This window comes from Macaca mulatta, chromosome 15 (genome assembly GCF_049350105.2).
Source record: "Macaca mulatta isolate MMU2019108-1 chromosome 15, T2T-MMU8v2.0, whole genome shotgun sequence".
NCBI lineage: Eukaryota > Metazoa > Chordata > Mammalia > Primates > Cercopithecidae > Macaca > Macaca mulatta.
The window spans coordinates 114,190,229-114,212,802 of NC_133420.1; the positions used below are offsets into that span (position 1 = coordinate 114,190,229).

Consider the following 22,574-nt stretch of genomic DNA (forward strand, 5'->3'; position numbering starts at 1 on the left):
ATGGGAAATATTCATGTTATGCTGTGAAGTGAAAAAGCAGATTATAAAATAGCATCTCCATTATATTTTTGTTAAAACTATAAAAATTGTCGATAATGTATAGACGGATTCTACACATTTATAACAGTTTATCAGGTGGTTTTTAAATTTTATTTGTGTTTTTGTACTTTCCGAATTTTCTACAGTGACTATGGCATTTTTTTTAAGAGATGGACTCTCACTCTGATGCCCAGGCTGAAGTGTAGTGGTGTGATCATGGCTCACTGTAGCCTCAAATTCCCAGGCCCAAGTGATCCTTCCACCTCAGCCTCTTGAGTAGCTGGGCCTACAGGCACCTGCCATTACCCTTGGCAATTTTATTTTTGGTAGAGACAGAGTTTTGCCATGCTGCCCAGGCTGGTCTCAAACTCCTGAACTCAAGTAATACTCCTGCCTCGGCCTCCCAAAGTGCTAGGAGTATAGGCATGAGCCATCACCTTGGCCTAGTGTTGCTTTTGAGTTCACACTAAAAAACAAAACAAAAGAGCATGCTTGACTTCTGGCAAACCCTAATCCCAGGAGAATATTCTACTGGTATGCTTTATTTTATATAAATAAGTGTTGTCCTGGTTGCATTTAGAATCCATCCATTCATTCATTCATTTGTTCCTTAATTCAGCAAATATTAGTTTAGCTCTTACTTTGTTGTGCCAGAACATCCCTAAATGCTGGGAATAGTGAGGGAAACAAGGTAAAGTCCTTGCTCTTTTGGAGCTGGTGTTTTAGTTAGGGGAGGCAGTCAACAAACAGGAAGATAATCAAATAAGTGAGAAAGTGTTTGATAGCATCAGGTGCTCTGACGAAAATAAAACAGGGTGATAGCATGAGAGGGAGCAAACAGGTAGATTGCAGGAATTACTCAGAATTAGGCACTCGGGGAAGACCTTTCAAGGAGCTGAAATTTGAGCTAAAACTTAAAGAAAAGAAATAGTCATACAAAGACCAGAGAGAAGACCCTCCTGGGTCGGGGAAACAGCTCTTGCAAAGGTCCTTGAGATTGCCATGAGCTGAGCCTATTCAAGGCAGAGTGGGAAACAGTCTGAAGGGTGGGCAGGAGGCAAAGCAAGCAGGGCTTCACAGGCCAGAGGAAGGAGCTGAGTAGATCTGAGCTCCACTTACCAAAATAATCCCCTGGCTACTGTATGGAAAATATGTATGGGAGGAGGGGGATAGGAGTGGAAGCAGAGAACCCCTCAGGCAATAACCGCAGCATCCAGTAGACAGAGAGGAGGGGCTGCACATGGCTTGGGTGGCCGTGGAAATACATCTGGGTTATACTGAAAAGGTTAAATAGGATTTTGCAGATGGATTTGACAATTCAGTATCTTATGACCACTGGGCAATGGGAGGAGTTTGAAGGGAAAGGCAAGCATTTACAAGTCTGACTCTACTATTTAGGCAATTGTTAACCAACAGCCTGTTCTGGAAACAGAACATGGCCCCAGGGGACATAAAACATGAAGGATGACCCAGGCAGACTGTCAATCAGCAAGCAGGGGCACGTCCCCAGCCACAGGGTCAGAGTCAGAAGCACGGTCTAGCCCCAGGAACAAGGGCCGTCAAGGTCCTGGGGGAGCAGAGTGCTGGGGGTGGGGACGGGGACCAAGGCAGGGACTCAGGAAAGGGAAGAAGGTGGGCATGAGAGCCAGAGAGCAGGGCAGAGCAACAGAGAGAGCAGACTAAGGGCCCATACAAAGGGCTGGGCTTGGGCTTCTCAATTCCCTCCCCGGTAAGGGTACAATTGGTCCTAGAGCTGGGGTGGGGCCAAGCCTGTATTTAGGGGCCTATTTGTTCAGCTAGGCCAAGGGGCTAGGCAGGTACTGAGAAGACCACAGATCACAAGGGATGCTCTATTTTTTAAATATGGATAACCCTTTCTTTAATAACAAAATTTCCAGCCTATGTTCCGATTATCAAGTGAGTCATTCTGACAACCCTATTTATTTCTCTTTCACTCAAAGCATCTGACCATTATCACATTTCTAATGTTGAAGTGGAGATATGAAGATTTTAAAAGTTCCCAATTGGATGCCTCTAAAGTGAGGGCTCTTTTAGGAAAAAAGTTAAACCTTGCTTTTAAATATCATTGTTCCCCATTCTTTGTGTTTCAGTTACCACATTAAAAAAGATGATGATACCATTTGACCCAGCAATCTCATTACTGGGTATATATCCAAAGGAATCTAAATCATTCTATTATAAAGATACAAGCAAGCATGTGTTCGTCGCGGCACTATTCACAATAGCAAAGACATGGAATCAACCCAAATCTCCATCAATGAAAGACTGGATAAAGAAAATGTGGTACATATACACCATGAAATACTATTCAGCCATAAAAAAGAACAAGATCATGTCCTTCGCAGGGACATGGAGGGAGCTGGAAGCCATTAGCTTCAGAAAACTAACCCGGGAACAGAAAACCACACACCGAATGTTCTCACTTATAAGTGGGAGTTGAACAATGAGAACACATGGACACAGGAAGGGGGACATCACACACTGGGGCCTGTCAGGAGGGGGTGTGGGGAGAGAGAGCATCAAGATAAATAGTTAATTAATATAGGGCTTAATACCTAGGTGAGGTAATAAGGTGATAGGTGTAGCAAACAACCATGGTACACGTTTACCTATGTAACAAACCTGCACGTTCTGTACATGTATCCTGGAACTTAAAAATAAATTAAAAATTTTTTTAAAGTTAAATAAAACCGTCTTTCATAGAATAAAAAAACAAAAAAGAAGATGGCTATCCCTTTTGCTTTCAAAAGCAATGAACAATGATCTAAAACCATGTAAATAAGAACAGCAGCAATCTGGAGAAAGAATTATTAAAGAACAATCAGAGTGAAGAAGAAACTCAGAAATAATCTTATCTTGTGTTACAGAAGAGAAAATAAGATCTAGGTGGTATCAATGTCCAGCATGTGCCAGAAAAGAAGTAAACGTTTATCAAATGAACAAAGCTTGGCCCTCTCATTCTCTGTCCAATGCTCTTCTTGCCACCAGAGAATCCCCATTAATACTGTATTCGGAGTCCACTCAAGTGCAGTCCGGCACCTGTGTATATTGCGGACTTAGGGGCCACCCTACAATGCTTAAATGAGAGTGACACAGCACCTACCCAATAGCTTGGCAAAAGCCCTGACTGTGTTTGGGTGACTCACCCTGGTTTACCGGAGTGATAGACCAAAAGCATGTAAAATGGCATGTCACCACCGTAACTAGAGCAGACAGTTCTCACATCTATTTTGGAATCTAGGGCTTTGGCATGAACAGAGATTTCAGAGTTTCAAAAACACATCCCCCGCCCCCCTTTTCGTTTTGGTAGACTCATCTTCAAGATCTAGAGCAGCCGTTTCCAAATCTTCTTTTGGGGAAAAAATGTTTGTACATACAAATAACTGCATATTTATTTATAAATTAGATACATGTATATCTGTCATTGTATATTATGCACATTATAAAACCTATACAATAGAAATTTTGTAAAGAGGTGATAAAAATAAAGTATCAGTAGAAGTCTGAATAATTTCTTCCTGCACCCCAGTGGATCACTGTATGTACCCTGCTCTGGAAGCCACAGTTCTAGGACCTCCAATTCACCATCTGACAAACCAGGAAGGAGACTGCACTCCTGTTTATGGCGCTGAGTGTACACTCCCAAGACCCAGTCTTGAGCCAGCTGAACAGAGCCTCTTCTCTGAACCTTGCCTGCACTGCCTCAGATCTATTATAAAGAGGCCACCTAAAAGAATGGTAACCAGCACACACTGCCCAACACTTTCTCCCATTTAAGTGACACTGGATCTCAAGAGAAGGGAGGAGAAGGAGGGAGAGGCTCTGAGATCCTGTCTCAATCATAAGCTTGGGGATTGCAAAGAACATCTACTTAACACTCACTACCAACCCACTGACAAAAATGCAAGAGAATAGAACCCCATGCATCTAACACTCAGAACATTCTAGCTTCTGCTTTCTAGCAACAATCAGTTTAGTAATATTTTCGCCTTTCCTCTCCTGTGGTTTCTTAGGGAAGTGGTGAGAGTGTTTATTTATCGAAGTGCCAAGCAAAATGTCTTCCCTCCGCAGACCACAGTGGCTGTCACAGCTGGTCACACAACGCTCTCCTCTGGCTCACATCCCAGCCCTCAAGGACGATGACTAGACTACTTCCTAGGACACTTGACTGACTGATTTTTTCACCCTAGCCAAGTCCTTTGAAGCAATTAATTATTATTAAGTGGGGCAGCAAAATGCTCACCCGAGCAGGAGGAATGATTTGGGAAGCTCTTCTGCTGAATCGCTTCCACTAAGACAGTCACTCTTAACCCAGACTGTAAGCAAATGAGTAATTAGAACTAGCCCCGGAGTGAGTCATTCCTTATTTAATGAATTCAACTTTAAAATCAGAACATGATTCCCGAAGGGAACGAGCTTCCTGTGGGAAGTCTGTTTCCCCTGCAGCGTGTCTCTACCAAGAATTCTGTTTGCTGCAAGACACTGGGTCCCCAGCCTTCTCACCACTGCTTCTAGGGTGATGGAAGTCTCTGGGGTGTCAGCAGGTCCTGGCATGCTGTGCTGGAAAACCAAAGCCTTGCACACCGTCCCATATACACAAGAGCTCTGCTCATTGAACCACAGAGATCACCCATAGTTAAGCAAAATATGTTGTCTCTTTGGATCATTCATTTGCCATAATTGAAAAATAGATGTAGTTCCTTAGTTATCCATTCTGTTTTAGCAAGAAGCAGTTGAGTCGTTTTAGCTGTGTTCAATGTCATCTAAGATAGCTGGGCCAGGAATCTGAGAATAAGGATGTAATCCCAGCTTTCCAGAATATTCACCCAACCATGTGACATTGGGTAAATTTTCTCACCTCTCAGGCTTTCCCGTTTGTAGAAGAATCCTGAGGATATGTTAGATCAGAGACCAGCACATGTTTTATATGAAGCCTTAGATTGTAAATTTCAAGCTTTGCTGGCAAAATTTTAAAAGTTAAAAGTTGAAGAGGCAAATTGGAGGATATGCTATAGGTACTTTTATCATCATCTCAAACCTAGCTGTTCACTTGAAGGCCAGAAATAAATGGTGCTGGGCCCACCACAGGCTGTATGTTGCTAACCCCTGTGGCTAGACCTTCCTTAATCCTCCCTTTAACTCTCGAAAGCTATGAAAAATACTCCTGTCCCCAAGTTCCTATCCTCATAGTAAAAAGACCTCAAGCCACAGTCTTGGATTTTTTTTTTTTACCTTGACACTCAGCAAAAGAATCAGAGTTAAGAGCTAGAAAGCATTTAAGTTGTGCTCAAATCCAATCTTCTTGTTTTGTGGATGAGGAAAATGAAGCTCTAAAAGGTGGACAGTCTTGTCTGTGGTCACCCGGCTGCTTGGCAGAGGAGCCAACACCAGGTTTCATCTGAGACATTAATGCAGAAAGACAGCAGCCACCTGAACCACTGCTATGCTTCCACTGTGGGATGCTATATCTCATAAAATGCACTATTTGTGGAGAATTAGCCAACTACAGAATTGAAGTGATGCACACTATTGGTGTCTTAAGATGTAAAATACAAAATCTTTGCAAGATAAAATGCACTGAGCTTGTATCAGGAACAAGGCACTAAGCTTCCTTACAACACAGTAAATACTCAAAATTTCTAAATCCTCTTTCAAGTGATATAAACTTCTCATGAGTATTTCAGTTGTCAGAAAAAAAAAAAAAAAAAAAAAAAAATTCCCAGAGTTCCAAAGATGAGAATAGCTCCAGAGGAAAACACAAAAGAAAAGGTAAAAAGCTTTTGAAAAAACTGCAAAATAGGAATCTGCAGAGCCTGCTCAGGACTTTATGTCTTGTCCTCTAAGCTGTTCTTGGCCTCTTCTATCCTAGAGGAGCTGCCGACCTAAACTGTGGTGCTGTCTTCAAGAATTCAATAGGTGTGATAATTCTGAATTTTTGTTTTGCTAATCCGATACTGCAACTATAAACAAAAACAGGAGATGCCTTCTGCTCTGTGGAGGCGTCCTAGCTCCTGCAGAAGCAACTCCAGCTACTATGTGCTTATCAGCAGCTGGAGACTATAGATGCCATTCAATAAGAACATTCAGGATAGCCCGAGCATGTGCAATGCTAAAATGACGCTTAAAACAGCACTTTGTATGAGTTCCTTCTAATTTAGGACATTTAACACATTTGTCTGTATTTGTGTTAAATATGTTCCCAATTCATTGTTTGATCTCCAGTTCAATTTCCGATGTGTTTTCATGCACCAGTGTTTTCAATATTAAACAAACAAAGCAGGAATTTTAAGAATTTAATACACTGGGTAACTGCAACTGCATTAAAGTGCATAGGGAAGAAATTGCTAATGCATTAACACTGATTGCCTCTAGGAGGGGGCAAGCTGGGACTTTTGTTTTGTTTTGTTTTGTTTTGTTTGCTCATTTATGCTTTTTTGTGATTTCTAAATTTTTTAGAAGATGATGTACAAGCTTTATAATGAAAAATAAAGCAAATAGCAATCACGAAACCCTGTGGTAGGGACAAGTCTAATTAGAACGAGGGTTGGCCAGTCCATCACCAGCTAGCAGGAACCATAAGGGAAAGGTGATTCCACAGGATTCATAAACAGCTTCTGCATTTCCATGGGACGTAACACAAAAGAAATTTCAAAAACACCACTGCAGGCCAGGTATGGTGGTTCACTCCTGTAATCCCAGCACTTTGGGAGGCTGAGGCGGGCAGATCACAAGGTGAAGAGATCAAAACCACCCTGGCCAGCATGGTGAAACCCCATCTCTACTAAAAATACAAACATTAGCTGGGCGTGGTGGCATGTGCGTGTAGTCCCAGCTACTCAGGAGGCTGAGGCAGGAGAATTGCTTGAATCCAGGAGACAGAGGTTGCAGTGAGCTGAGATCACGCCACTGCACTCCAGCCTGGCAACAGAGCAAGACTCCGTCTCAAAAAACAAAAACAAACGAACAAAAAACACCAGCGCATCACTGCTAATGCATATGTCCTGAGACATCTGAGTCAAAGGGAAGAAATGGCTTAGCATCTGGGGGAAAATGGTGGGAAAAAAGACACCAAAGGCATGAGAAAAGGATAAATTTGTCTGAGCCATGGCCATGGAACTACAGAAAGGGAGAAAAGAGACAGGAGACTGTTCACGTCAGACAGGCAGGGAGGAAGACCAAACCTGGTAGAGGGTAAGATAAGGAACTCACCATGGTATAACCACAGCAGCCTTGGGCTGTCAGAGGCTTCACCAGTGACAGATCGGAGCAACTGTGTGGTGCATGAAAGGCATACGCACAGACAATGCAGCAGCCCCACCAGTCACCTGTTATGTGTTCGGGTGGAGGGTGGGTGGGATCAAGAGTATGGCATGCCTGATGGATGAGGACAATACTCTTCTTACATGTGCAAAATGCCTTTGCATGTTCACACACAGACTTTATAGAATTTCAATGAAACCACGTTAAGCCATCTATGGTTAGGGCTAGACACTGCAAGCAACCTTTTGAACATCCCTGCCTCCACCTTCCACACACTTTCCATCACACGCACAACACAAGCATGCATTCACATATACACTAAGCACAAGCACACACATGCACATACACAAACATTTGCAGGGATGGTGCTAAAGGGTGGCTTGTGAGAGTTAGTTTTACCATTCTCTTAATTTCCATCTATTGTTCAATAAAGATACTTTCTGGATCATATGCAAAAGCAGCTTCACATGATCCTTTAATCTAACACCCATTGCCACCCCCAAGACTCTCCTTTATAGAAATTCTGGTGTCTCCACTGTGCTTTCATTTTGCCAGTAAGGGGAAAACAAATATTTTCAACTCTTATTACAGTTGAAAGCCATGCGTGGCTTTTCTACTATGTTTATGCCAGCCTGCACCACTGCTATGGCAGACACCAGTGATCTTCATTGTGTGTCTGTAATTGCCAGTTACCAAGTCTCACATGATTAATTTCACTCCCCTTCTCTACCACAATCCAGCATTCTTCCATAATGAGAACATATACTCTACTGATAAAATGCAGAAGCACGGTGCTATCTACACTATGGGGAAACCTGCTCCATTTTGCATGTGAATTTATTCAGATTAATAAATCCTTAAAATGTCATTTTCACCTAGAACAATTCCCACTGTAAATTTTTTCTTCTCTTGAAATTCTCATAAGCTCTAAGCGGCACTCTTCGAATGGTTTGCCATTCTCATCTGAAGTTTTCCACAGCACTAATTCTCTCAGATCCTGTAACCGAGCAACTTTTGGGTGAGTTTTGAAAACGTTCCCGTTGCCCAGTGGTGCCTAGGAACTGATTTTGTTTTTTCTCCACCTTGACATAGCCAACTTGAGACCTAATCCTCCAGCTGTCATATGGCTGAATGGGGTCACACATTTTCCCAGAACAACACTGCATTAATCTGGGCAATAATAGTCTGCCCAGCTGTCTTTGAGAAACTTGAAAAGAATGGAAAAAGCTGGTCTGATAAATGGGTGGTCATGACCCCAGAGGGCCATGGCAGTGCCAGAGATATCCCTACTAATCACACCATCTAAGACAAGGTGACAGGACATTCTCATGACCTCACAGAGATAGATTCCATAAGTGACGACTTTCTTCTCCCAACCTGATTTTTAAAAAATTTTAAATTAGGCAACACTTTTTTTTTTTGAGACAGAGTTTCGCTCTTGTTGCCCAGGCTGGAGTGCAATGGCATGACCTTGGCTCACTGCAACCTCCAACTCCCGGGTTCGAGCAATTTTCCTGCCTCCACCCCCCAAGTAGCTGGGACTACAGGCATGTGCCACCACGCCCAGCTAATTTTGTATTTTTAGTAGAGACGGGGTTTCACCATGTTGGTCAGGCTGGTCTCGAACTCCTGACCTCAGGTGATCCACCCACGTCAGCCTCTCAAAGTACCAGGATTACAGGCGTGAGCCACTGTGCCCGGCCATTAGACAACACTTTTAACAGGGCTCAAGCTGCTGATCTTGACCCATTTATAAATCTAGTTCCAAAATATGTGATTTGAGACCCCTAGACAAGAATCTGAACCACTATATCCATATTGGGAACAGTGATAACAAAGGTAAGTGGTGACATTGAGTCTCCACCACTGTGTTTGAAGCTCTGAGAAGCAACAGTAGTATGTAACTCTCTCGATGACTCCAACAACTCAACAAAATCATGCTGGCCGTAGACTCTCTGTGTGATGCTGACATACCCCTGAAACCTTCCTGGGTCTCTATATTCTCATCTTTAACATAAAGAGGTTGAAGGATTTTCAACTCAATGTCTCTGAGACAAGAGCAGGACCTGGATGGTAGGAGTCCACAGACTATGTCCCTACCATGTAACCAGCGACCCTGTCTCCACAACTCTGCCTCTCACTGTGCCTTGTATCCACTGCCACCTCCCTAGTTGCATTCTCTCTGCCTGCTTCAGCCCTTGCACATCTATTCTCTGGGCTCCTCCAGTGGTTCCTGTGTAGTCTGTGCCTCCAACCCAGTGGTTTCTAACCAGAGAACTATTTTGCTTCCCAGGGGAAACTTGGCAATATCTGGAGACATTTTGGTTGTCAAGATTGGTGGGGTCCTTCTGGCATCTACCGGGTAGAATCTAGGGAAGCTACTAAACATCCTACAAGCACAGGAACCCCCCAAAAAGAACTGTCTAGCTCAAGAAGTCAGTGGTTCTGAGGTTGAAAAACTCTGCTCCAGCCATATCTGCCTCTAATCCATTCTCTACACATCACCAGAGTTATACAAAATACAACTCCCATGGCATTGACATCATTCCCATACCTGAAATCCCTCAGTGCCTCCCAGCTGCTCTCAGGTTAAAGTCTAAATTCTCCTGCAAGTCACACGAGGCCCATAATCTGGCCCTCTCCTAACTTTCTGCCTCACCTTCACCATCCCCCAGAACCTCTTCCCTGAAACCACACTCACACCTCATGCAGGTGAAACACACCACTCTATTTTCAACTTTTCCTGTCCGTCTCTCCCATTTATTCCTTAGCCCACTGGTTTTATGTCAGACGCTCCAATGGGACTAAAAAGGAACGGATGCCCTGAAGACAGCTCAAGGCACTGATATCCAGTGGGGCACACAGAAAAGTGAGCACACAATTCAATCAGCAGAGGCAGAACTTTGTCGTCGCCTCTGTGATCCCACTGCCATCTCCCCAGTGGGCTGTGAGCCTCCAGAAGAGAAAGCATCTCCATGTCTTCATCATTATAGTCCACAGGAACTTGGACACGGTAAGTGTGGTCTACAGGGTATACAACTTACATTTGTCACAATTGTTGCATTAAGGAATGAATGAATTCCTAGCCTCTTTAAGTTTGGCTCTAGCACAGAAATAAAAAGAAATGAAATATGAAAATATAGAGATGAAACAAAATTCTTCATAGTGCATGACCTCAAAAGCCCAGAAACAAGGCCCATTCACAAAGACGGAAACATCTTCTTTGTTTAGAGCTCTCATCTGTCTCTCTTCTCTTTATAACTCTGAGAAATGTAAATCTATAAAACAGGTATCTGTCTAATGGAATGCCTGAATCCCATTGCTTGACACTCAAAGACAAGAGCCGTGGAGCAGAATTTGACTAGTAACAGAGGTACAACGGCATACAGAACGCAGAGCTACAACTGCAGTGGAAATCATACTTTGAATTTTGTGGTACCTAAGATAATTTTGCTCTTACTCGCCAGGCACAGTGGCTCACACCTGTAATCCCACCACTTTGGGAGGCCGAGGCAGGCAGATCACAAGGTCAGGAGATCGAGACTATGCTGACTAACATGGTGAAACCCCGTCTCTACTAAAAATACAAAAAGTTAGCTGGGCATGCGGCGGGCGCCTGTAGTCCCAGTTAATTGGGAGGCTGAGACAGGAGAATGGTGTGAACCCGGGAGGTGGAGCTTGCAGTGAGCCGAGTTCGCACCACTGCACTCCAGTCTGGGCGACAGAGTGAGACTCCGTCTCAAAAAAAAAAAAAAAGAAAAGAAAAGAAAAAGAAAGAGAAAAAAAGATAATTTTGCTCTTACTCTAAACTGAGAGAATCATTGTATTTATTGAAAAATTAACAATCCTATTGTTTCTACTTCTCTTGCTTTTTAATTGAGTCTATATCCTGAAAGTTATTATGACTTGTCTGAACTTTAAAACCCACAAAGATGCTCTGTCAGGGGACAAATCTCCCAGAGAAAATAATTTGATTAGATATCAACAGAGCTACTGTGGACTTTTGAAGAGAGAGATCTATCAGTTTGGCTTTACAGCTGGTAAAAGAATGTAAGATGGTTCTTTAAAACAACTGGGAAAATTGAAAAGGTAGCTTATGCATTCCTGTCCTGTCACGAGATTCTTTAAAGTTTTTTGCAGTTAATTATAATGGTTTGTCTATTGGCCATACAGTTGCTATGTCAAAATCACACCTAGTATTTAGCAGTGGAACCTCATAATAGAAAATGGAGCAAAACAGATATCCCTAACTGAATGGGATGAAGAGTATGGAGGAAAGTTTGACCAGGTTCCCTTTCACATCTTGGGGGATCATAAGGCAGCAGGCTTAGGCTTCCATACACCCCATAACAGTCATTCAACCCATCTGGGCCTCCAAACTGTATTCCCATCTAAGCTTCCATCTTTGCAGACAAGGCACAGTCACAATTCCAGTTGTGAGATGTCCTTTCTCTTTTCTTCTCTATTAGCCACACCCTCCTTCATTTAACCTTGGGATAATCACGACCTTCAGAAAAAATGATTTTCACTCAGAGCAATATTCCAAGCATATAGGAAGAAACTCAGAAAACCGTTAGTGACCAGAAATGAAAACTGCTTTTCTTTCATTTGCAAAACACACAAAAACAGATAATCTGCTGAAAAACACAGACAAGCAACATGGACCCAGAGGCCCTCGGGCTAAGCAAATTAATTTGGCATGGAACTTACAGAGTTCATTGTTAAGATCGATAACAAAAGTCATTTATAACAAGAGTGTTGTCATTATCATCACCTCTTATAGCCCAATTGAAGGCAAATAGTGTCTTCTAAGATCCCATCTTTCAGGCTTTGCACACTTTCCCTCCATCCATGGAATTTTAGCATCCAGTTGTCCAGTTCTCCTTCTAACCATCAAAGCTGCCTTTCAGGAAAAGATTTGCAAGAATTTTTTACATGTCACTGCAAATTGGTTGCTGCTACCGATCTCAAGGGTATCTGCATGCCAAGCCATACCCTTATTACAGACTCAAAAGTTTTCTCCTGTGAAATAAATTCTTGACTTGAAGCTGGAGGTGAAGGTGATCTTCCGGGGACAGAGTGACCTGCCCTCTTGAAACTGCCCAGTACCCAGATTTTCAATGATGAAACCAAAATGACAAAGTTAAGAAAATGCATGTTTGTATTCAAAGGTTCCAATAACTTTATTCTGTGTGTACTTGTTTTCGATTTAATGAATTTCATTAACTTAATTTAAGCAAATATTGGAAATCAGTAAGAATGTGAGGCGTCTGCAGGCGTCTGCAGCAAACAGTGTGGTGAGATTCCTCCTTGAAGTAAGGAGAGTCCTTCAATACAAAGATGCCTAGAAACACACATATTATTGTTATTTTTAAAAATGTAACAAATTTCGGGGTTGCGGTGGACACTTCACTTTTTTTTAGCTTGTATCAAAACTGTTGGACAATGTAAATGAAGGATCAAGAACAAGAAGCTCGGGGGACATAAATGGGATGACCAGTGTAGAGATACTTGTGGAGAACTCTTTACTGCCACCAATTTAATTGTGATTACAGTGACAAACATCACCATCCAACAGAACTTTCGGTGATAAATTATCTCAGTCTCAGTGTCCAATATGGCAGCCAACCAGCCACATGTGGCTACTGAGCACTGGGAATCTGGCTAGTGTCACTGAGGAAATGGATTTTTAATTACAATGAATTTAAACTTAGTTTAATACAGCCACACATGACTAATGATTACCGTACTGGACTGGTGTAGGTCTAACCCCATTAGTCCTTTCATATATAATTTTAGAAATACTTTATACCAGTGAACTCTCTCCAGGAGAAAGTAATAGAGCTGCCAGTATCATACAGCCTTCCAGCTGCAAAAAGCTTATTTACTAAGAACATAGTTTATGGCTCACTCCACCCCATACACTAACCCATTACCCATCATATGTGGAATCGGTGCCTCCTTTGTTTTTTCCAGAGAGAGCCTGCAGCACCACCCTTTGGGATGAAGAGACTGACTTACCCTCACCCAGAGGAAGTTCTTCTTCTTGCTCGCTGGGGGAAGGAAGCAGGGGCTGCAGGGGTTCCATGTTAATGATGAGCTGTTTGTTCAAGGAGTGGGAACTGCGGCTCTGAGAAATGTTGGCTCTGAAAACAGATGCAAGACAGACAGGGTTGGTTTCCATTGCAAACACTGGCCCCTCCATCTCAGCGGCCTGCCAAAGCTCCCACTTTGTGTGTAGAGGGAACCACCTCTAGACATAGCACGAATTGAGCCAGTAGTAAAGACGACATAACATTCAAGATAAATGCCCCTTTCTGCCCTTAAGTTCCTGACAAAATATCCCTATGTTCTACTGCAATCCAAAGAAAGAAAATACAGTTCCTAATATGTCACCAGCCCTGAGCATGCTAGGTGACAGCCTGGGTATTTAAAAAAAAAAAGCAAGAAGAAACAAAAAGAGATGCGAGGCAGCTAGCACTGAACTAGATATGCAGAAAGGTGAATGAAGGCCATGGCTCGGAGAAATTTAACAACCACCAACAAACAAAAACAAAACCCCCTGCCAGACAGATGGCACAGATGTTCCACAGCTATAAGCTATCTTTGTGTTGCTGGATGTCCAGTGTTTAATATCAGTGTTTAATACTCTCAAAGTTACACCCTACTCACTAACTGGCCACGGCTCTACTTTCTTCCCTGGAAAGGAGCATGCAGGTGTGTCAGTGGCTGAGACCAGCAGCAGATAGCAAGGAACTGTGCAGGTATCTCATTAAGCCTATTGGTTGGCAGCCGGGGAGCCCACTTGCCCTACCTGCTGCAGAGATACCAGCTGTTTGCCCTAGTCAGACTGCAGGTTTGCAGTTTTGAGCATGCTTCCCCGCTCCCCATGCTTCCTGTCAAAACCAAAAACAGTGCATACTTTGAAAAGGTGTCAAATATTTCCTTCCCCTGAAAGCCTTCCCGGATTGCTCCTCCCAATGCACACAGTCTCTCTCTCTTCCTCTCTCTCTCTTACTTTCTCTTCTTTCATAAGTCACTGCATTTTTCACCTCTGTCTCTGTCTAGTTATTGGTGTACTGATCATCCCCACCTTGATAAGCACCTTAAGAGCAGACACTGAGCCAGCCATACTCGTGCATCTCACTTGGCATCTTATGAAAATATGTTTAGGTTTGAAACTGAAGTAAACTGAATGCAATCCTGGCTTGACATATATTGTCATTTCAGCCTGGTCAGAGTGTTCCCTAGACCGGCTGACAAGACTAACTTCTAGCCTGAGTGTTTCTGTTGGGCAAGAGGAGTGGGGAAGAGCAAGATGCCTGCTAGCATCTTGAATTAAAAGCTCCCATGGCTGGCATGGGCTAGAAAAGAAATTTATGAGGACTTGCTTAGCTATGGAGTCCTTTTCTTCATTATTTCATTTTATAGCCATTTACTCTGCAGCTGATATATGCGTATTGGACATTCTGCTTTGTTCTAGATAACTGCAGTCCTCACCTTAAGTAATTCACTGTCTAGAACCATAAATTTTAAGCTTTCTGGTCTGAGACCTACATTAATAAATACTTTTTGTTTTTTTTTGAGACAGAGTCTCACTCTGTCACCCAGGCTGGAGTGCAGTGGTGTGATCTCAGCTCACTGCAACCTCTGGCTCCTGGGTTCAAGCAATTCTCCTGCCTCAGCCTCCCGAGTAGGTGGGACTACAGGTGTGTGCCACCACACCTGGCTAAATTTTTGTATTTTTAGTAGAGATGGGGTTCACTGTGTTAACCAGGATGGTCTCCATCTTCTGACCTCGTGATCCGCCCGTCTCGGCCTCCCAAAGTGCTGGGATTACAGGCATGAGCCAACGCACCCAGCCCCAAGATACACATTTTATATAATCTCCCTGTACCCAAACACATATAGGAAGAAGCACAACTGAAATTAATGTTTTTGGAACAATAGTTACATATCTATGTATAATCCACTATTATTAAAAATTCTACTTCATTTTAAGTCCTGGTCTTGATCACTACTTTATTTCATAACTACCTCCAACTTTTTTTTTTTTTTTTTTTTTTTTTTTTGAGACAAAGTCTCACTCTGTCACCCAGGCTGGAGTGCAATGGCACGATCTCGGCTCATTACAACCTCCGCCTCCCGGGTTCAAGCGATTCTCCTGCCTCAGTCTCCCGAGTAGCTGAGATTACAGGCATCCACCACCATGCCCAACTAATTTTTGTATTTTTAGTAGAGACAGGGTTTCACCATGTTGGCCAGGCTGGTCTCGGACTCCTGACTTAAGGTGATCGCCCACCTTAGCCTCCCAAAGTGCTGGGATTACAGGCATGAGCCACCATGCCCAGCCTCATGACTCCTTAATGTGCTATAGTCACAGCTGGAACACCATGCCTCTCATGAAGGTGACTGATGGCCAGGGTCCCATGGGAGCACGAAGGAGGGGCACCTAATCCTGTGTGAGTGAAGAGAGAGCCAGGAGTGACCTCCCAAGGGAGGCGAGGCCTGCAGCATATGCTGGTGAGCACAGTGCTTTTTACAGGGAAAGAATCGTAGATAGAGAAATCTTTACAGAAGGAAGGAAGGGAGGGAGGGAAGAAGGGAGGGATTAAAATTTGCCATGTGCAGTTTCTTCTTCTATTGTGAAGGGTTCTCAGCTTTTGAGCTCTCCTGGGATTTATTCTGGCCATGGCCACTCACGACTATGATTCTAGCTCTGCAAAGTACAACATACTATCATTCCTGTGTGGACTGTGTAGCTTTCTGACCTCTGAAAAGCCCATCCATCCATTCTTGCACATGCAATTCTGAATTGCTCTACTCCACCTCTGACCGTCCATGCCAGCTGGGCTGGCTGCTGTTCCTATCCCCAGGAATCACTGCTTACGCTACAATGATGCACCCTCAGTGAGCCTTTATGAGCTTATTTTGCTCCCCATCAGACCTCCTTCCAACATTCTTCAGCTGGAGATACCAAGCATCTTTCTGCCCCCACCCCACAACATTGAACTGTCCAGACAATTGCATAGCTCTAAGACAGCCTGGGTTCACTAGGCTGATATCCCAGGTATGAGCCTGCATTGGCATTGGATGGCTAAGAGGATGCCAGCTCGGCCCCTACATTCACAGGCTCCTGTTGCTCTGTTGTAGCAGAGGCCTACAGCCAGGGACAGGGGCACACAGGGCATGCCTTGTATTAGACCAGGTGACTCCTGCAGTGGATTACAACCCCGGGACTCTCCAATAATGTGACTCAGAGAAGAACATTTCTTCCCTGATATGTATAAGACTCAGATAAACTCAAAGGTGGATACAACTAGAGATTTCCCTGGAGCACAAAAAAAATCCAGGGCTCTGAGCCCTATGTCAGACATGTTGACAGCCTGGGGGAAAGAGTCAGCAAAATTAAAAAACAACGTGCCAAGTCTCCCACCTTTCCCTGTGGTGATGGCCTGAATGTCTGTGTTCCCTTAAAATTCATTTGTTGAAACCTAATCTCCAATGTAACAGTCTTAAGAGGTGGGGACGTCAGGAGGTGATAAGGTCATGATCACATTAATAGAATCAGTATCCTTATAAAAGAGGTCTGAGAGAGCTTGTTTGCCCCTTCTGCCATGGGAGGACACAGCAAAAAGGCACCATCTATGAGGAAGCAGGCGTTTGCCACATGCTGAATCTGCTGATGTCTTGATCTTGGACTTCCCAGCCTCTAAAACTGTAATAAATAAATTTCTGAGGCCTATAAGCCACCCGGTCTATGGTATTTTGTTATAGCAACCCAACTGGACTAATGAATCTACCAACTTCTTTAAACTAAAGATCACACCTTCTTAATTCTCTCTTTAAGCCTTTTTAAAAGTGCCAACTGACCATGGCTTCATTTAAAGCAAAAGCCCACCAGCACAATTGAACTAATGACAAATATAATATCCAAATTTGAGTGGCTGTCTTCTTTTCATTTGCAAAGTGGTTTGTATAAATATTACCTCATCTTTTTCTCTCAGTGTGTCTTGCCTATAAGACAGGCACGGTAAATATCATATTTGCAGATGAGAAAACTGAGAGTCAGAGAGCTTAGGTAATGTGACTAAAGACGCTTATATGGGCAAACTTAGGACTCAAAGCTCAAAGGCAGATAATCCGATTCCTGGTCCAAGGCTTTTGCTGTGCTCCACACTGCCTTTCTGTGTGATTTAGCCTGCAATGTCCCAAAGGAGATTCTGCTTGCTACCCCTACTGTCCTCCTGTTTCTGGCTACATGAGGTCCCACTGTGTCAGGCACTTTCTTAAGTATGTGGAGATGTCCCAGTCGGCTTCCACTCTGCCCTTCCACCTGAACTTCTGAGGTAACTGTGTTGATGCCTGAGGTTCCCCTAGGCCAGGCTAGGATACGTACCATGTTTCTCCAATCTCAGAATCCATCTATCAGATGACTCTGCAAAAATGTCTGGCCCACTTTGCAGCCCACTCATGCATGTACTCCCAGCATAGAATGGTCTCCAAATGAAGTTGTCATTAAGAACTCTGTTGAAGTAGAAAGGTTTCCTTTGGGAACTACAATTATATTCTAATACTGGCAAATGTGGTTTGAATATACTTTATCCCATTTGTTTTTCTCTTTGTGCTTGTAAGATGGGCAAGAAAAATACCATATTTACAGGTGAGGAAACTGACATTATGTAACTCAACTAAAAATTGCTTATACGGGCAGAGTCAAGACTCAAAAATGGTAGCATAAAATTGTGACTAAAGTGAGACTCCTTGAGTTCCTATATCCCTCCTTGAAATTAAAAGAAGTAGTGCCAGCCTCTAAAAACTCCACCTAGAGGGATTTTAATGTGAATGTATCTGTCATATTCCAGTTTTTCATTTTTGGATGAGAGATGGTAGTAATATTATCACCACCTCATATTTCTATGGCACTTTAGAATTTTTAAAGCACTTTATTTTAATACTCATAACAGAGCCTAGAAGTTGGGCAAAGTGATGTTGTAAATCTCATTTTTTAGATGAGCAAGCTGATGATCTGAGAAGTGATTTACCCAAGGCCATACAGCTGGCAAACAACACAGCTAAGATCAGAGCCCACCCGTGACCCCTACACAGGTGCTTGTGTCAGGTACAAATGCTGCCTCAGAGTGTCTGCTGTGGTGGCTGCTATGCCCAGGTGGCTCACACAACCAGCCCTGGGCTCACCAAGCTACAGCCCTCTGCCTCAATGGGCCTCTGGAATGAGCAGATGATTGTCACCCAGTGGCCAGTTCAGAGGGTTTTCATCAATGATGATCAGCAGGATAACATCAGAGTTAGCTTCTGCTCCTCTTTTTGAAGAAAAAGAAAAATTCCAAGAAAGTGTTCTCAGTCTGCTTCTGTTTCTCCACATAAACACACACACCTCAGCAGATGTAGGAGTCTGTGAACTTGGCATTACTTGAAGAGTAGAATCTCAGAATGTGAAGAAAATTCGCTAATTAAAGCCTTATCACCACCATTCTAGACTATCACCTCTGAACACCCACCACAAGGGAAGGAGAGCTTATTACTACATTCTCACTTTTGACAGCAACTTCAAAGAAGCCAAAATAATTGGAAAACCAAACAATTGTCCAAGAGGAACAACTTCCTACCACACAACCAGCTACTGGGATGGAAGGAGGACTTGCCTGCATGAAGGTTTCACACATCACTATGGCTCTGACCACAACGCTGTCTCTGGGGAGGTTGAGGTCCCCGGGGCAGCACCTTGGACAGATCTCATATCAAAGAAAATGACAGGTGCTGCTGTCATCCCATACTCCTAGCTTATGTATTCATTCAACAGCTATATATTGACCTCTACTATGTGTCAAGCACTGTGTTAGGTGCTGGGGGACATGGAGATGACCAAGATAGACACGGTCCTTTCTTCCCAGAGATTGCTTTGTAGCATTACATTAATCAAATTCTTCCTGGTGTTGTCAGAGATTTGCGAGATGCTGCAAAGAACCACGGAGGCATTCTAAGGATGTGAACTCAACAGTCTTTCATATGCCCAGGAGGAGATGGAAGAGAAAGAGCATGCAAAGCAGGTCTCAAGGGCCCCTAGGTCCTTGTTGGGAGATTTTAGAAGATTCCAGAAAAGGGAAACTATGATTTGGTGGATGCCTCAGTGTGTATCCACTTTCCTCGCACTCTGGGTTTCAGTCCACTCCAAGAAAAGTGCTTCACTCCAGCAAGCCTGCTCCGTTCACCCTTCCACCACCTGATACCAAGAGCCTGGCTACTCAAAGTGTGGCCCATGGACCAGCTGCATGGCCATCATCTGAGAACATGTTAGAAATGCAGATTCTCAAGCATCACTCCAGGCTTCTTGAATCAGAATCTGATTTTAACAGAATCCCAAGGTGCTCCCTGTGCAAGTTACAATTTGAGAAACCCTGAGCTAGAAAGCCTTGGTTTCCATAAATTATTCAAACCAAAATTTACAAGAGAAGTATTTAAAAAATTATTTATTGACCTCATTAACCATCCAAAGATGGTAACTTTGAGACTCAAAAAGCCTTATCTTTTGGAATATATTTTTCTGAAAGTATATTGTAAAAACAAAGTTTCCTGTTTTGTGCTACCAGGAGAACTCCCTCAGCATCAAGTATTTAAGATCAAATATTTGAGCTTCAACCTGAAAGAATAAAATTCATGCTGAGCCACTTGGGGGTAGTTCTGCCTCCACTACCAGCTTCTAAGAAAATGCCAGGTGCTCTCAGGGTGCTACAGAGAAAAGAGCTGAGAACACAGAAGCAGGACACTGGGGTTCTAGGCTTAGGTCTGCCATCAAAAAAAGTCAGGACCTTGGATAAAAGACTTAACCTGTCTGATACTCAAGTTTCTTTGTCTACAAAACAGAAGCATCAAACCAGGCAATCCCTGAGGTCATTTCCAGTTCAAAGATTCTGAAAGGAATGAAATGATATATTTTATCATTTCCTCTTCATTTCTGCTGCATTGAATAACTACAACTCGGGGAAGAGGAGGGAACCATAAAGATTTTTCTCATTGGTGGGTAGGCTGCAAGACTCTCAGGATCTGCACGGACGTGCCTGCAGCCAAGGTGCTCCAGCTTCTCTAATCCTGTGGTCTTCTGCTTCTTACAGTGCGATAGCCTGGTTTTGCAGACTTTCACATTACACCTTCTCACCAGGTCACCCCAAAGCAGAAACAAATTTTCTTCTGTATATGTCTACATGGGATATCGTGCCAACTGCACTTCTGCTCCCCCGTGTGGGAGAGAAGTATCATCTGGATGCTTCTCCAGGCTAACTTAGCCACACTTCTGTGGGGCCACAGCCTCCTCCTGCCCAACAACCCCAAGAGACAAGGTGGAGAGGCACCCAGCTCACTTAGTCACCCTGGAAATGGAGGAAACTGGGAAAACCCAAGCATAAAGGAAACACCTCTGGGTTTCAAAGATGGGGAAGAAAGGGCAGGTGCAAACCACTGTATGGGGGACTTCCTAAATAATTTAGCTCATAGTGATCTTTCCTTAAAAAGTGGGAGGCATCATGATGAGAATGTTCAGCTTTAGATATGCAGCATATTTGAGGTTTAGGATGGACAATGATTTGTGTAAATTGTGGTAGTGGGAAGTCCAACATGGCAAGAAAATATTTAATTCTTAAGAATGACTGCATATCGTCACCTTAATGGAGATGTGTACTCTTGAGCCAACAATGACTAAGTCCTTCTTCCTCTGCATGGCTCTAGAGAGTAACAGTCCCATGAAAGGTAAGCCTGGATTCAGGCCAATAGGAACCAGTCAAATATGATGAATGCAGGCAGGAACAGAGAACTTCTAAGAGGATGAGATGACAGAGTTTGGCCAGGCGATGGCCCAGCATGCTGCTTGTTCAGGTGACGCTCCAGACCTAATCAATGACTCCCCAGAGAACACATAACTCAAAGTGGAGCCCAGCTGTGCTCATGCCATAGCCCAGCCAACTCTGTCTAAGTGAGATGTCTAAGGAAGTGAGAATGTCCTTCTTTAATGCTGTATGTCACTATGCAAAGGGATGTTATAGGGAATTTGGAAAAGTCAGCTTTTAAAGCCACTTGGAACCCGCAATGATCATCCACTCACCTGTGCACCTCAGGAGGCTCCCTCTGGATCTTGGAACTTGCCTCCACCACCTCTTTGGCAACTTTCCCACTGCAAAAGACAGAAACACATGTGTATGTACACATACTCAGAAAGAATGGGAGAGGTATGCATAAGTGTCTTTCTGTTAACTTCACAGGGGTCTGGCCCAGCTATAGCAATCATGAGGGGAGAAATTACAGTAGAGTTTGAGGGTGCCCTGTGAGCATAAGAGCAATGGAGTGAAAATGGAAGACTCAAACAGAGGCAAAAGCCAAAGGCCACTTATTTGCAAGCAAAATTTTGAAATTTACGTGGCTGCCCCATCCCTACCCCATCACTGAAATGGAACCATTGGTACCCACCTATATCGAAATCTACTTCCTTTAAAAAATATCTTGCTGCTTGATACGGTCTTGATCTGACTGGATTTTGCATACCTTTAAGAAAAAGCAAAGCATAGGTGGTAAGGACATTGGAAAGTCCACTTACAACATGCTAGAGAGGTGTGGCGATGGGGTATTTTTGCTACAAGAAAGAAACGTAATTAACCTTGTGACTCAGCCTGCATGTGCACACACAAACTAAAAGAAAAGCTTCACAAAAGAATAGTTACTTTCACTAAGTGTATAGGATTCTAATATTTTCTATGCTATTTCCTTTCATTCTTTTTAAATTCAAGACCCACATACTGGGTTTCATAATTCATTAGTGGGTCACAACCTGCAAAAAGGACTGGGCACTGATGATCAGAAGGAATTCTCCCCCACTCGCTATCTGAAGATATGGAGAACAGGGAATTTAGTGACATGGCATCAGTAAGTTCATGGTTATTAGGGCACTTTGCTGCCTATTCTTCTATCCACGGTGCAGCAGCAAACAGTTTCCTGGCAACGGAGGTCACTGACTATGCCACGAAGAACTCATTGTGCATTGCCCAAGTGAGGGAACAAGGGTCCCGCATCCCCACAGGAATGGTCACTGGCTTCTGTGTCACCATGACCCAGTGCCCTTTAAAAGAACCCACAGTGGTAGATGACTAAGATACACGAGGCAGAAGTTGCCCAGCCAAGAACTGATTCAGCACCTCTGAGCCTGACTCGTAAATAAGAACAAAACAACAACACTCTGAAAAGCAGTC

The 22,574-nt window shown here is 43.4% G+C and overlaps 1 protein-coding gene across 2 annotated transcripts in view; it reads right to left on the reverse strand.

Annotated features, from left to right (window-relative positions):
- The window catches only part of FRMD3 (FERM domain containing 3), a 295,333-nt gene that overhangs the window by 25,038 nt on the left and 247,721 nt on the right, over nt 1-22,574 (reverse strand). For both annotated transcript variants that reach the window (XM_001102733.5, XM_002800151.4), the window contains exons 11-13: nt 21,799-21,873; nt 21,437-21,505; nt 13,342-13,466 (exon numbers count right to left, since the gene is read on the reverse strand). In XM_001102733.5, coding sequence (XP_001102733.2) covers nt 13,342-13,466; nt 21,437-21,505; nt 21,799-21,873 — 269 coding nt within the window. The remainder of the gene's footprint in view (nt 1-13,341; nt 13,467-21,436; nt 21,506-21,798; nt 21,874-22,574) is intronic.